This window comes from Pristiophorus japonicus, unplaced genomic scaffold (genome assembly GCF_044704955.1).
Source record: "Pristiophorus japonicus isolate sPriJap1 unplaced genomic scaffold, sPriJap1.hap1 HAP1_SCAFFOLD_678, whole genome shotgun sequence".
Classification (NCBI taxonomy): domain Eukaryota; kingdom Metazoa; phylum Chordata; class Chondrichthyes; family Pristiophoridae; genus Pristiophorus; species Pristiophorus japonicus.
In genome coordinates, this window is record NW_027254591.1 from 5001 (window position 1) to 21574 (window position 16574).

The 16574-nt window shown below is 48.8% G+C and overlaps 1 protein-coding gene across 1 annotated transcript in view; it reads right to left on the reverse strand.

The window, feature by feature from the left end:
• Positions 1-605: 605 nt before the first annotated feature.
• Positions 606-16574, reverse strand: part of LOC139256024 (ATP-binding cassette sub-family C member 3) — an 81239-nt gene continuing 65270 nt past the window's right edge. The window contains exons 3-6 of the mRNA XM_070874099.1: positions 6924-7049; positions 4972-5109; positions 3622-3747; positions 606-860 (exon numbers count right to left, since the gene is read on the reverse strand). Of these exons, the coding sequence (XP_070730200.1) occupies positions 795-860; positions 3622-3747; positions 4972-5109; positions 6924-7049 (456 nt within the window). The 3' untranslated portion in view covers positions 606-794. The remainder of the gene's footprint in view (positions 861-3621; positions 3748-4971; positions 5110-6923; positions 7050-16574) is intronic.

Here is a 16574-nt window from a genome sequence, read left to right on the forward strand (position 1 = left end):
AGACCTGGGTGTCATGGTTCATCAGTCATTGAAAGTTGGCACAGGTACAGCAGGCGGTGAAGAAGGCAAATGGTATGTTGGCCTTCATAGCTAGAGGATTTGAATATAGGAGCAGGGAGATCTTACTGCAGTTGTACAGGGCCTTAAGTGAGGCCTCACCCGGAATATTGTGTTCAGTTTTGGTCTCCTAATCTGAGGAAGGACATTCTTGCTATTGAGGGAGTGCAGCGAAGGTTCACCAGACTGATTCCCGGGATGGCAGGACTGCCATAGGAGGAGAGACTGGATTGATTTGGCCTGTATTCACTGGAGTTTAGAAGGATGAGAAGGGATCTCATAGAAATATATAAGATTCCGACGGGACTGGACAGGTTAGATGCAGGAAGAATGTTCCCGATGTTGGGGAAGTCCAGAACCAGGGGACACAGTCTTAGGATAAGGGGTAAGCCATTAAGAACTGAGATGAGGAGAAACTTCTTCACTCAGAGAGTTGTTAACCTGTGGAATTCTCTACCGCAGAGAGTTGTTGATGCCAGTTCATTGGATATATTCAAGAGGGAGTTAGATATGGCCCTTATGGCTAAGGGGATCAAGGGGTATGGAGAGAAAGCAGGAAAGGGGTACTGAGGGAATGATCAGCCATGATCTTATTGAATGGTGGTGCAGGCTCAAAGGGCCGAATGGCCGACTCCTGCACCTATTTTCTATGTTTCTGTGTACAGGAACTGGAGGGGAAATAAATACAGCTTTTTATGAGGTTAGTTTGACTGCTGAAGAAATGAGGAGCAAACGACTCACGCAGTAAACCACCAGAACGTCAACCTTGAGAGGAATCCAGCATTCGCTTCAGGGCAGGGATTCTGTGGTAAATAAAAGCAGCATTGGTCAAACCTTCAATCGATCGCTTTCACCTCCTCTCGGTTATAATCATAACATAAGAACATAAGAATTAGGAACAGGAGTAGGCCATCTAGCCCCTCGAGCCTGCTCCGCCATTCAACAAGATCATGGCTGATCTGGCCGTGGACTCAGCTCCACTTACCCGCCCGCTCCCCATAACCCTTAATTCCCTTATTGGTTAAAAATCTATCTATCTGTGATTTGAATACATTCAATGAGCTAGCCTCAACTGCTTCCTTGGGCAGAGAATTCCACAGATTCACAACCCTCTGGGAGAAGAAATTCCTTCTCAACTCGGTTTTAAATTGGCTCCCCCGTATTTTGAGGCTGTGCCCCCTGGTTCTAGTCTCCCCGACCAGTGGAAACAACCTTTCTGCCTCTATCTTGTCTATCCCTTTCATTATTTTAAATGTTTCTATAAGATCACCCCTCATCCTTCTGAACTCCAACGAGTAAAGACCCAGTCTACTCAATCTATCATCATAAGGTAACCCCCTCATCTCCGGAATCAACCTAGTGAATCGTCTCTGTACCCCCTCCAAAGCTAGTATGTCCTTCCTTAAGTAAGGTGACCAAAACTGCATGCAGTACTCCAGGTGCGGCCTCACCAATACCCTATAGTTGCAGAAGGACCTCCCTGCTTTTGTACTCCATCCCTCTCGCAATGAAGGCCAACATTCCATTCGCCTTCCTGATTACCTGCTGCACCTGCAAACTAACTTTTTGGGATTCATGCACAAGGACCCCCAGGTCCCTCTACACCGCAGCATGTTGTAATTTCTCCCCATTCAAATAGTATTCCCTTTTTTTGTTTTTTTTCCCCAAGGTGGATGACCTCACGCTTTCTGACATTGTCTTCCATCTGCCAAAACTTAGCCCATTCGCTTAACCTATCTAAATCTCTTTGCAGCCTCTCTGTGTCCTCTACACAACCCGCTTTCCCACTAATCTTTGTGTCATCTGCAAATTTTGTTACACTACACTCTGTCCCCTCTTCCAGGTCATCTATGTATATTGTAAACAGTTGTCCCAGCACCGATCCCTGTGGCACACCACTAACCACCGATTTCCAACCCGAAAAGGACCCATTTATCCCGACTCTCTGCTTTCTGTTCGCCAGCCAATTCTCGATCCATGCTAATACATTTCCTCTGACTCCGCGTACCTTTATCTTCTGCAGTAACCTTTTGTGTGGCACCTTATCGAATGCCTTTTGAAAATCTAAATACACCACATCCATCGGTACACCGCTATCCACCATGCTCATCATATCCTCAAAGAATTCCAGTAAATTAGTTAAACATGATTTCCCCTTCATGAATCCATGTTGTGTCTGTGTCTGATCATAGAATCTGACAGCATAGGAGGCCATCCGGCCCATTGTTATTACTATCCCATTAGTCCTACTCCCCCCGCTCTTTCCTCATTGCAACTCAGTATTTTCCTTTCAATTATTTATGCAATTTCCCTTTTGAAAGTTATCATTGAATGTGCCTTCAGGCAACACATTCCAGATCACAACTCTGACAGAAAATGTCTCTGCACTTCGCCTCTGGTTCTTTTACTGATTATCTGAAATCTGTGAGCTCTGCTCACCGACCCTCCTGCCCGTGGAATCAGTTTCTCCCAATCTACTCGATCAAAACCCTTTTTCCAGTTCTGACGAAATTGACCTGAAACATTAACTCTGTTTCTTCACAGATGCTGCTGAGTGTTTTGCAGCAATTTTGGTTTTAGATCGGGTTTGCATTTGCAAATCTAAAATGTCTGAACAAGCTGTAAAACGCCAGTCAATTTGAATTTTTTAAAACATGGTGATGTGCTCCCAGGAGAGCGAAATCCTGGAGTTTGGATACAGATCAGCCACAATCAGATTGAATGGGGGAGCAGGTTCAAGGGGCTGAATGGCCTGCTCCTGGTTCTAGGTTCCTTCTGAACAAGGAGAGATGGGAACCAAAGCCTTTACTGCCTGGGTCAACACACCACAGGGTGAATCTTCATCGTGTGACGGAGAGAAACAGGTGGCAGCGACTCAGCAGGTCCGCTTTACATGTTTTACACCGCTGCTCAGTCAGGATCAAACCCCGCATTCTGTCACACACCACCATTTCAATTGCAATTTGGAGTGATTCCTGAAAAGAACTTGCATTTCTGTAGCGCATTTCACAACCTCAAGGCGTCCCAAAGCGTTTCACAGCCAGTAGTGCTCTCGAAGTGTGGTCACGGCTGTAGTGTCGGAAAGGCGGCAGCCAATTTGTGCTATGCAACAATGATCAGGGGCACTCCCTGCTAACCCAAGCCTACATACACACCTCGGCCATAGGTTGGGAAAGTCAGGTCTAAAGACCCCCTCTCCTCCCTCCCTCAAGGCCGCAACAAATCGCCAATTGAATGGTTGTAGTGATGTTGGTCGAGGGATAAATATTGGCCAGGAGACCAGAGGGGAGCTCCGCTGGTCTTTTTTGAAATAGTGCCGTGGGATCTCCTGTGTCCACCTGAGGGGGCTGGATTATGTGCTCAAGTCACGGGAGTGGGACTTGAACCCACGACCTTCTGGCTCAGAGGTGAACGTGGTACCCACTGAGCCGTGGCTGGTACCGTTGACATGGCTCAGGAATTTTCTGGTTTCCGAAAGAAACTGGAGCCGCCAAGACCATGAAGGTCAGAGATGTGAAGATGCTGAAACTTTAGCACTGCAAGGTCGGCAGCAGCTGGACTCACTGCATCTGGTGACGTCCTGCAGAAGTACGGAGGAGGCTCACTGAAGCAACAGAGAAAGAACTGAATCAGAACTAAGACAAAGTAAATGTAGAACGTGGTGAGTCGGAAGACATCAGATACTCCACCCTGGGGAAAAAACACAGAGAGGAGAAATTATTCAAAGATTCATTCACACCTCAGGACAGAAGCGGTTGTCTCGCTCTCTGAAACCCATCATCATTGCTCAAAGTCTTCAAACCAAGCCACACAGATAATCCCACACAGGTACAGGTTTGCACACTCACTCCCTTCAGGGGCACTCCCTACTAACCCAAGCCTACACACACATCTCGGCCATAGGTTGGGAACAGTCAGGTCTAAAGACCCCCTCCCCCCCTCCCTCAAGGCCGCATATGATGCTGAATATAACTGGCTAAAACCAGGTACCAGCTACACGGTTCCCCACTGCTTGTTCAGCTAAGGCAGAACCACCCTACACATTCCTGCACTGGCCTGTAGGCTATCAGCAGTCGGAGAATCTCAGGCCCCAGTGACAAGCCGACCAGAAGGCACCATCACTCCAAACAGAGCCTGCCCATTGGAGCTGGAACATGATAGTGCATGAAATGAGATGGGTCACTCAGCCCATGAGCTCCACTCTCCCAGAGTCCATGTACACTCTCCCCTACCCACCCATTCAATCCCCTCCCACAGTCCATGTACACTCTCCCCTATCCCCCTATCCACCCATTCAATCCCCTCCCACAGCCCATGTACACTCTCCCCACCCATTCAATCTCCTCCCAGAGTCCATGTACACTCTCCCCTACCTATCCATTCAATCCCCTCCCACAGCCCATGTACACTCTCCCCTATCCCCCTACCCACCCATTCAATCCTCTCCCACAGCCCATGTACACTCTCCCCTATCACTCTCCCCACCCATTCAATCCCCTCCCACAGCCCATGGACACTCTCCCCTATCCCCCTACCCACCCATTCAATCCTCTCCCACAGCCCATGTACACTCTCCCCTATCACTCTCCCCACCCATTCAATCCCCTCCCACAGCCCATGGACACTCTCCCCTATCACTCTCCCCACCCATTCAATCTCCTCCCACAGCCCAAGTACACTCTCCCCTATAACTCCACCTGCCCATTCAGTCTCCGGCAGGAACTTTTCATATAAATATTCACAAAGGAAATTGAGAAAAATTCCAGAAATCCACTATTCTCCTGTCTGCCCCATCCCAAGTCAGTGGCCTCTATCCCTTCAGCGCTATATGGAGTGCACTGAGCTAACGTTTGCCTAATGTAGCAGTTACCCCAGTGAATGTACATGGGGACACATCGCACAACGAGTGCTTACCTCACCGAGTGCCAGCAGAATATTCGACCTGAATGGTATCACAGCGCAAAGCAATGCGATCAGCCAGAAGAAGAACAGCATTCCAGAGGACTGGAGGCCCCGCAGCCTCTCGTACTGGATCAGAAAGGTCGCGAGCAACTGAAGTCACAAGGAAGACAAGTGTTAGAAATGGCCAGGCCTCCCCCCGCCAGATCTCATCGCGCTCCGCAGCATAACCTCGCAGTGCGTCACCCAGTGTGGATCCGACCTATGCAGACTGGGTAACTCCAACCCCATCCCATGCCATGTGGAGTTACCTCGTCTCACCTGGCATTTTATTTTTATATTCATTCTCGGGATGTGGATGTCGCTGGCAAGGTCGGCATTTATTGCCCATTCATAGTCGCCCTGAGAAGGAGCTGGTGGGCTGCTTTCGTAACCACTGGCAACGGTTTAATACAACGGTGTTTGTTGAGCCACTTCAGAGGGCAGTTACGAGTCAACAACATTGGTGTAGGACTGGAGACACATGTAGGCCCAGACTGGGTAAGGACAGCAGGTTTCCTGCCCCAGAGGACATTGAGGTGTGTGTGTGTGTGTGTGTGTGTGTGTGTGTGTGTGTATGAAGGCAAGGGAGTAAATAAATCGATGGGACATGGGTAACAAGCCGTGCTGGACTTCAGGCCATTCGCAGCTGGTCAGGGGGGCAGTGGCAGGAACGGACCAGGGGAGAGAACGAAGTGAAGGCAGGACAAACAGCTGACTCCCCCGCCACCCCAACACTTTGATAGCAAGGGATAATTTCTTCCTGCTCTTTAGGACTCTCTCTCACGCCGCTGTTGCTTCGCAGCCCATCTAGCCAGTTGGTCAGGTATCTTGGCCATGGCACAGAGTGACCGCTGCCCCTGGCTTGAGACGATCCCCCGACAATCCAGGCAAATGTACGAGCTCGCACTGTGCAATCCCGCTTTACAATATCATGATTACTGGTGCGGCCAGATCCATAACCTGTCGGGCCACTGAGGAGCGTGGCGTGGCCTTGGGGAGGGGGGGTGGCGTGGCCGGGGACGTAGTCCGGAGGGGGAGGGGGGGGGAGGTGTGGTCCGGAGGGGGAGGGGGTGCGCGGTCCAGGGGGGGAGGGGGCGCGGTCCAGGGGGGGGAGGGGGTGCGGTCCAGGGGGGGGGAGGGGGCGCGGTCCAGGGGGGGGAGGGGGCGCGGTCCGGGGGGGGAGGGGGCGCGGTCCGGGGGGGGAGGGGGCGCGGTCCAGGGGGGGGGAGGGGGCGCGGTCCAGGGGGGGGAAGGGGGCGCGCTCCAGGGGGGGGAGGGGGCGCGCTCCAGGGGGGGGGAGGGGGCGCGCTCCAGGGGGGGGAGGGGGCGCGCTCCAGGGGGGGGAGGGGGCGCGCTCCAGGGGGGGGAGGGGGCGCGCTCCAGGGGGGGGAGGGGGCGCGCTCCAGGGGGGGGAGGGGGCGCGCTCCAGGGGGGGGAGGGGGCGCGCTCCAGGGGGGGGAGGGGGCGTGCTCCAGGGGGAGAGGGGGCGTGCTCCAGGGGGGGAGGGGGCGTGCTCCAGGGGGGGGAAGGGGGCGTGGTCCAGAGTGGGAGGGGGGCGTGGTCCAGAGTGGGAGGGGGCGGCGTGGCCCTGGGGAGGAGTGGGGGTGGCATGGCCAGGGCCGTGGTCCGGAGGGGTGGCGTGGTCTGGGGGGGAGGGAGCGTGGTCCGGAGGCGGGGTGAGGAGGACATGGCTGGTAGGGGGAGGGGCAACGTGGTCCAGAGGGATGGGGGGGGTGGGGGGGGGAGAACGTGGTCCAAATGGGGAGTGGGGGGCGTGGCCTGGAGGGGGAGGGGGCGTGGCCTGGAGAATGAGGCTCTTCCCCAAATGTCTGTGTTGCTATTTTCGTTAAGTATAATGAATCAGCGCTGTGAATTGCAAACACCCGACCGTGTAGCAACATGCAGTCTGTTAATGCTCTGCTCACCATGGTGACTCCCAGCAGCAAAGGGCTGATGAAATACGCGAGTGCCCGTGCTTTTTCATTCAGCACTTCATCCAAGGAATAGAAGAGGTCTGACCAGCAGACAATCCACAGCAGCACCCCCAGAACCTGCAGAACAGAGAACCGGGACAGTCAGTCAGACCACAGGAGATAGACAGGTCACTCCGATAATACAAAGATTTGGTTCTAAGTGATTGGCTGTCCAACACACCCTAACCCTAACTCATCGTCAGGTTTAAGAGACTCCAACAGAAGCTATTGATAAATCCAGATGGACAGTTCCTGTTTTCCCAATGCTGTCTCCCTGAAGGACACAGCCACTGAGCCCAGGCACAGTAGCATACAGACCAGAGGTTGGCAATTGGGCAAAGAGCAGTTGTAGATGGATTTGGATCTGGATCTGTTTGAAGACCGGTCACCAGTGGTGTCCTGCAGGGATCAGTCTTGGGATTGTTGCTCTTCACTATTTTTACGAATGATCTGGATGTAGGTGTCGGTGACACGATCTGCAAATGGCAGATGATACTCGGATCTATGCAAGTGTTAGGACTGTAGGCAATGCTCAGCTGCTGTAGGCAGATCTTACTGTGTTGAGAGATTGAGCTCCTGACTGGCAAATGATGTACAACTTAGATAAGTGCAGTGTTATGTATGTGGGCAGGGTGAATGTTCAACATCCCTACACCCTTCAGGGAAAAGCATTAAAGGTGGAGATGGAGATAGAAAGAGAGCTGGGCATTCTAGTGCATACATCTTTAAAGGTATATGAGCAATCCCGTATAGTGATGGCTGGAGTGAATCGGGTGTTGGGGTGTATCCATAGGACAATTGAGTACAGGACGAGGCAGACGCTGCTGTCCTTGTACAAGACCTTGGTCAGGCCGCACTTGGAATATTGTGTCCAGCTTTGGTCTTACATGGAAGGTGATACTGAGGCTTTGGAAAGGGTGCAGAGGACCACTAGACTAATTCCCAGTCTAAAGCATCTTAGTTTATCAAAATAGACTAAAAAAGAGTTGGACATACTTTAGAGGTGTAGATTTAGAGGTGATCTGATTGAGGTTTGTAAGATAATGAAGATTTATAGACGGTGTTCCTGTTGACAGTCTGTTTCAATTAAATAGGTTAGGGAGGACCAGAGGCCACAATTTTACAATTTCAAGTTGTACAAGGTAAGATTTAGGTTTGATGTCAGGAGATGGTTCTTTTCCCAGAGAATAGTGGACCTCTGGATCAGGCTGCTGTCACATGTGGTCAATGCTGAGTCACTAAATTCCTTCAAGCGAGAGCTGGACCTGTTTCTGGCTGGGGTGGAGAGCATCTCTTACACAAGGTAGGTACTTCAGGGAATTCAGGGCTAGAGTGATCGCCTAGGCTAGTTTCAATCATCTAGCTGGGTCGGAGAGGAATTTCCCAGATTTTCATCAAATAGCCTGGGTTTTTTTTTATCTGTGTTTTTACCTCTCCCAGGAGATCACATGGTTCCGGGTGGGGTGGAGTGTATATGTTGTGATACACATGGTATCGCAATTGTGTGGGACAGGCTGGATGGGTCTTTACCTGTCCGTCATTGTTCGCATGTTCCAAGCCTGTGCCAGGATAACTGTTGCCGTTCAACTGGCTAAAGTTCAACAGCTTAGTAGTACAAAGCCGTGGGAAGCAACTAGCGCTGACCGTACTCACTAGGCCACCGGGTGGAATCGTTATCTGGAATGAGTGGGGGGAACCCAAGCTCCCAGTGCCGGTTCCACGTCCCATTCGTGAGTCAGGTTACCTGCTCAATCATTACCACTGCCCTGGAGTAGCTGCCAGCTCAGGTATCAGATTACAGAGTCAACCAGAGGGTTGACTTTAGCCCAACCTTCTGTACCAGACATCATGGGAGCCATCTGTACCCCAAAGAGACCCACATCTCTAAGCCAAGGAGGGCAGTTATGAGGGGCACGGTGAGCAGCACAACAGACGATAAGATCTGCGAGTGTATTACCACCATCCTTCCACCCATAGCTTGGACACAGCCCACTAATCAGTGGAGACTCAGCAGCCAGCAATAAGTCTACAAAATACAAGCACGACTTGCACCTGCTCCCTGCTCCTCCATTTTCCCGCTCTCAAGGCATTGAGGAGGTGGAGCTGCACATGTGCAAACTTACCTTACCGCGCCTTTAAGACTCGGCTTTTCCCAGGATATGAATCGGATTTCAGAGCATGCGCAATGGTTTCCAAAATTTAGCGTGAACATTTTCGGTCGCGCCCCCCCCAGGTCAGGTGTGTAACGGCTAATTTAGGGGCCCCTTCAGCTCTTGGTCTGATTCCAGCAAATGTCTCGGCAGGAGGTACAAACTCGAGGCAGAGGTTTTAAACTAGTAAGATGGGGGGTGGGATCTACAAGAAACGGAACCATCCTAAATATAAGCAAAACAGGAAAAGACAGCATAGGAACGAATAAAGTAAGGGAGAACATTGATGGCAAGGGAATAAATAGAGTTATAGAACAGGAGTCTAAAAAGATGGTTAAACATAAATTGAGTGGAAATCCTATTAAAAATGAGTTAAACTGTCTGTACAACAATGCACACAGTGTCCGTAATAAATCAGCGAAGCTGGAGGCAATCATGCGTTGCGAGGAACCAGACATAGTAAGAATTACTGAGACATGGCTACAGAAAAATCAACTACCCCGATATTAATTGGACAGAAGAGGTAAGTAAAAGGGATGAGGGAATGGAGTTCCTACAATGTGTACAGGACTCCTTTCGAATCCAATATATAAAAAGCCTAACAGGGGAGGATTTGCTATTGGATCTGGTAATGGGGAATGAACCAGAGCAGAAAAGAGAAGTAAAAGTAGGGGAACATCTAGGCAATAGTGGCCATAATACAATACGCTTTAAGATGATAATTGAGAAGGACATAAGTATGACAAAAACCAGGGTAATAGATTAGAGAAAAGTTGATTTTGAGGGGCTGAAAATAGAACTTGGGAAAATAAAATGGGCGACAATATTGGCATAAACCGATGTAGAACAGCAATGGGAAACATTTAAAATGGTGTTCAACAGAGTGCAGGAACAATATATTCCGCTAAAAGAACAAACTAAACACTAATAAGACACCATGGATAAATAAAGCCATCAGGGAACAATTGAGGGTAAGGAAAGAGGCATACATTCAGTACATAGACAGCAGGGGAGTGCATGATGAGGGAGAATATGAAGAGATTGGGAGAGAAGTCAAAAAAACAATTAGGCAAAGAGGAACTATGAAATGAAATTATCAAGGGACATAAAATAAAATAGTACAATATTTTACAAGTACATCGATAACAAAAAAAGGAAGGTTGGGATGGGAATAGGGCCATGAAGGGATAGACAGGATCTTGGTGGTCTGTCGTATCCAACAAAGATGTTGTTGTGCTAACCATCAATGGCATGCGTCTTCAAGTGGCTGTATAGGCCAATTCTGGATGCACATAGTCTCTTGCATGTCGGACAAGGGAAGTTCGATGTGCCTGATGCTGACAGTACTGCCACCTGATGTCGTCTATCTCTAGTGTCCCACAGGCGTTGACATCGTCTTTCCTCGAAGGTCTGGCAGGCAGTCCTCGTGAGGGTTCGCCACTGGATTTTATTAGCTGCTGTATTCTCCAGGTCCTTTGGTCGGATGCCACAGTACTGGAGGTTAGCCTTGATGCAATCTTTGTAGCGCTTGCGGGGGCGCCCCTGGTGTCTTTGACCTTCACAGAGCTCGCCGTGAAGAAGCTGACGAGGGATCCTTGACTCATCCATGCGGATGACATGTCCAGCCCACCGGAACTGGGCTCACCTGATCATCACCTCGATGCTAGTTGATTGTGCTCTCTCCAGAACCTCAAAGTTTGACACCCGGTCTTGCCAGCGTATGTGGAGTATCGATCTGAGACGGCGCATATGGAAAGCTTCCAACTTTTTGATGTGACGCCTGTCAGGTGTCCAGGTCTCACATCCAGAAAGGAGAGATGAGAGAACGACTGCTCTATACACCAACAGTTTAGTTGACAGTCGGATGTGGTGGTGACTCAACACCTTAGTGCCCAAGCGACCAAGTGCCTGGCTGGCTTTACAGATCCTTGCATCAATCTCCTTGTCCAAGGACCAGTCACTTGATATGGTGCTGCCAAGATACTTGAAGCTGTCCACTGACTTTAGTTGTATACTGCCGATGAAGACTGTGGGAGCAGGTGCTGTGGTGCCAGGGGCAGGCTGATAGAGAACCTCGGTTTTACTAAGGCTGATGGTTAGGCCAAACAATTCTGTTGCCTCAGCAAATTTGCTGAGTATGAATTGTCAGTCACTCTCCTGGTGTGCCATAAGGGCGCAGTCGTCAGCAAAAAGTGCCTCTAGGATGAGTCGTTTCCGTACTTTGGTCTTTGTAGCAAGGCGGCGGAGTGAACCATCGAATCGATATTTCAGGTAAACCCCAAACTCCAAGTCTTTTATGGCATAGTTCAAGACGCAGGTAAAGAATAGGTTGAACAGAACGGGAGCGAGTACACAACCTTGTTTCACTCCATTTGAGATGGCAAATGGGGCCGTGGTTGTGTGTCTGAGAGCACCTGTCATGTTGTCAGTTGCTGTGATAACACCACAGGTAACGATAGAGAGATGGCAGAAATATTAAATCATTATTTTGCTTCAGTATTTACCAGGGAGACAGAACAGGTGGACATGGCATTGGATGATGAGATCAGTAATGAGATAAGTGCATTTAAAATAAAAAATAAGTGATATATTAAATAAACTAATCAAACTCAAAGAGGATAAAACCCCTGGTCAGGATGGATTGTATCCATGCATTTTAAAAGAATCTAGGGAAGAGATAGCAGAGGCATTACTACACATATTTAATAATTCATTAGAAAAAGGTGTAGTGCCAGAGGACTGGTGGATAGCTAACAGAAGGGGGATAGAACATGCCCAGGGAATTATAGACCAGTCAGCTTAACATCGGTGGTAGGACAAATAATGGAATCCCTGCTAAAGAAGAAAATAGAAGAACATCTCGAAACCAAAAATATAATAACAAATAGTCAGCATGGATTTCAAAAGGGAAAGACTTGCTTGACCAACCTCATTGAATTTTTTGAAGAGGTAACAGAGAGAGTAGACAAGGGGAATGCAGTAGATGTAATTTATCTAGATTTTCAAAAGGCCTTCGATAAGGTACCCCATAATAGACTGATGAACAAGGTCAGAGAATGCGGAGTCAGGGGACAAGGAGCAGAATGGATCGCTAGCTGGCTTCAAGACAGAAAGCAGAGAGTCGGGTAAAGGGCAGCTATCCACAGGGGCAGAAGATGGGTCGTGGTGTTCCACAAGGATCAGTGCTGGGACCACTTCTGTTCACAAGTTACTTCAACGATTTAGACTTTGGAATCAAAAACACAATTTCTAAATTTGCGGATGACACCAAATTGGGGGATAGTCAATACTGAGGGGGACTGCAACAAATTACAGGGGGACATTAATAAACTTGCAGAATGGGCATATAATTGGCAAATGAAGTTCAACAGAGATAAATGTATGGTATTATATTTTGGTAGGAAGAATAGGGAGGTCACTTATTACTGGGAGGATGCGAGTCTGGGTGGGGTAGAGGAACAAAGGGATCTCGGATACAAATCCACAAATCACTAAACGTTACGGCACAGGTTAGCAAAGCTATAGAAAAAGCAAACCAAGTACCAGGGTTTATTTCTCGAGGTATAGAATTGAAAAGTAGGGAAGTTATGCTAAACCTGTATTGAACCTTGGTTAGACCACACAGAGCACTGCGTACAGTTCCGGACGCCATATTATAAAAAGGATAGAGGGTGCAGAGAAGATTTACAAGGATGATACCAGAAATGTGAGGGTAGACGTACTAGGAAAGGATGGACAGTGTGGGTCTCTTTTCTCTTGACCTAATAGAGGTCTTTAAAATGATGAAAAGTTTTGATAGAGTGGATACAGAGGAAGGGCTAGAGTTTCCCGTGCTTCTCCGCCCGGTTTCTCGGTGGTTTTGGCCGTTTTGGGCGAGAACCAGGTCGGCAAGAAATTGCCCAGTTGGTTCCACCGGCAGTTTCGAAGTCCCGCTGGGGAGCGGACCACTGGCCATGGATCGCCCTGGCGCAGTATTTGGCTCAGCGGTGACCTGTAGGTATGTTGGAAAACAAACCGCCCACGAGAATCAGCAGGGCTGGGCGGTCGGTGAGTAGCCCTGCAAGAAAAGGGTCAGTCATTGGTTTTTTAACTCATTACAAGAGAATTTAAAAATAGTGACTGAAGTGAAAAAGGTCCTGAGAATGTTATGATTTTTTTATTTTATGTTTTTTTAAAAAAAATATTTTGTGTATCTTTCTCCTCCTTGGCCCAACCCGCAGCCTCGATATAAATTTTTAGTAATTTAAGTAATTATCACCCTTTTTTTTTTTAAGAACCGCCTGGCAGAACACACTGTGCTCTGGTGTGAATGCTATCACTGGAGTTACTGAGTATTTCTCAGAGGACACTGGGGGGAATTACCAGGGTTTGGAAATATCGAGTGTGGTAGAAATGGTGATGAGCTCAATATAAACAAATCACGATGAGGTTCCCATAGTTGGAACCTTACTACAGTGCACTGTTGTGACATGTCTCGCTCACCCATCACCCCCTGTTCTCCTGACCTACATTGGTTCCCAGTCTCGCAATGCCTCAATTTGAAAATTCTCATCCTTGTCTTCAAACCCCTCCCTATCTCTGTAATCCTCCAGCCCTACACCCCTCCGAGATCTCTGCGCTCCTCCAATTCTGGCCTCTTGCGCATCCCTGATTTTCATCGCTCCTTGGAATTCCCTCCCGAAATCTCTCACTTTCCTCCTTAAAACCTACCTCATCGATCCTAATATTTCCTTATACGGCTCGGTGACAAATTTTGCCTGATAACACTTGTGACCTTTTACGATGTTAAAGGTGCTATATAAACGCAACATGTGTAATATGAGCCAATGGGTCATTTGTGAGAGTCACAGAACCTGATTACAGTCAATAATGTAGGGGTGTACCATTGTTCCTGTGGAGTAACCAGAGAAGGATCCCACACCAACTATACTAGAGGCCAACATGAATGGGGACCAATTATTAATAAATCAATACAAGTATAAGGGATTTGTTTTTTATTTTGTCGCTCACTTGATGTGGGCATCGCTGGCATGTATTGCCCATCCTGAATACTGGCATTCCCAAAAACAAGGCAGTCAGTCTGGTTGATTGGAGATCTCCCTGTGCCTGCTCTCGAACTGCTGATTTTTCTGGACTTTCCTTTCTTTATGATTGCCATGGGTCATTTTCAATAAAACGACTTGTTCTGACTTTTTCCAAGTTCCCCCAGATGTACATTCACGCATTAAATCTATCTGACCTTTACCAAGAGAAGCTATTGTTGGCTCGAAAGACATAATTACAGGACGCCTCAGAATGCACCAAATAAAGCATCAAAGGTCAAAATTTTCTGAGTGCAATTCCCCAAGAAAAGAAATCTCTCCCCTCCTGTAATTTCTAACTTCACCGATGCTGCAGACTGCACTTTCCCTGTGGCTGAGAGTTACATATATCTGCATCTTAAATTATCACCAGCTCCTGCCCTGCCCCACTGTGCTCCCAGTGCATCCCCAGCTTCATTATCGAGCCAGCAGCTTTCCTTGGGTTGCTGCGAATTTGCGGCAGCCTTGGTCAGCTTTCTCGGTTTGAACGTTATACGAGAGGGCAGCCCGACGATCATCACCAAAATATGAAGGGGAGGGAGGAGTTCTTTTTATGAAGAGAAAAGAAAAATGTAAAAGATTATATGGGGAAAGAGGAAGGGAATGGGACGAAAGGGACAGCTCTTTCACACAGGCACAATGGCCGAAGTGGCCTCATATGCTGTAATTGATCTGGTTCGAGGTAAAGAGGAGCAAATAGATAACCTAAAACTATGGGGGGTGGGGAGCGGAAGGGAACATTGATCACAGCATAATTAGAATCAGTGTAAGAATATAAAAGGTGCAGGACACGGGTATAAGATGGGAAATTACAGAAAAACAAAGGACCTTGCGCAATTTTCTTTAATTTATTCATTCATGGGATGTGGGCATCGCTGGCAAGGCCGGCATTTGCCTGTCCCTAATTGCCCTTGTGAAGGTGGCAGTGAGCTGCCTTCTTGAACTATTGCAGTCCGTGTGGTGAAGGTGCTCCCACAGTGCTGTGAGGGAGGGAGCTCCAGGATTGTGACCCAGCAACGATGAAGGAACGGCCGATATATTTCCAGGTCAGGATGGTGTGTGACTTGGAGGGGAACTTGCAGGTGGTGGTGTTCCCATGCGCCTGCTGCCCTTGTCCACCTAGGCAGTAGAGGTCGCGGGTTTGGGAGGTGCTGTCGAAAAACCTTGGCGAGTTGCTGCAGTGCATCTTGTAGATGGGGCACACTGCGGCCACAGTGCGCCGGTGGGGGAGGGAGTGAATAGGGTGCCGATCCAGCAGACTGCCTTTCCTGGATGGTGTTGTTGGAACTGCACTCATCCAGGCAAGTGGAAAGTATTCTGTCATGTATTCAACTATCGTATAAACCCATGTATAAACTGACCTAAGTTGTACACCTTGAGAACACTGACCACACGGGGGTGAACTTGTGGGAGACACACCTAACCTGGACTTTCAGGTATAAAAGGGGAAGCTCCACCCACCCTCATCACTTGAGGTCTTGGTAATAAAGGTAACTGGTCACAGAGTGACCTTCGCTCAAGTATGGTCCTCGTGTGCAATTATACTGTATCGTAAGGACATATCAGTGACGACGAGAAACTGGGACTTAAACCACGCGAGCATGGCCACTAGCAGCACAGAAGAGATGATGATTAGGACGACTTTATTGAAAGACAACAGCAAAATTTCGTCACTAAGCAATGGTTGGGACAGGATTCGGCCGACAAACACAGGGCACATCTCCTGACGGTTTGTGGATCCAGGACGTACTCCCTGATGAAGGACCTTCTAGCGCCAGAGAAGCCGGCGGACAAGCTGTTCGAAGAGCTCAGTAAGTTGATCGGGGAACACTTTAAACCAGCGAGCAGCATGCACATGGTGAGACACCGGTTTTACACTCACCGGCGGCGAGAAGGGGAAAGCACTCCAGACTTCGTGGCAGACCTCCGGCGACTGGCGAGCCTATGTAAGTTCCCAGATGCATGCAGAGCGGAGATGCTGCGAGACTTTTTTTTATTGAGGGCATCGGGCACGCTGGGGTTTTCAGGAAACTGATTGAGACCAAAGACTTGACCCTGGAAACGGCAGCTTTGATAGCCCAGACATTTATCTCAGGGGAGGAAGAGACCAGAATGATGTATGACAAAAATCTTGGCTCAAATACGGCAAACGACCAGGGAGTCAACATTGTTAACACGGCACACAGTTCTCTAGGCAGACAAGGGCTATGACATGCCCCAGCATGTAGTCGAACCCAAAGGGGGAATTCAACAGAGACAATGGCTAGTTGAATGGCGATTCATGCCATCGCAATGGACAATGCGGCCAGTAATGGGGCCATCAACACCTGTTAATGATGCGCTTAAGGACAGTTTCAGAGACAGTCAGAGAC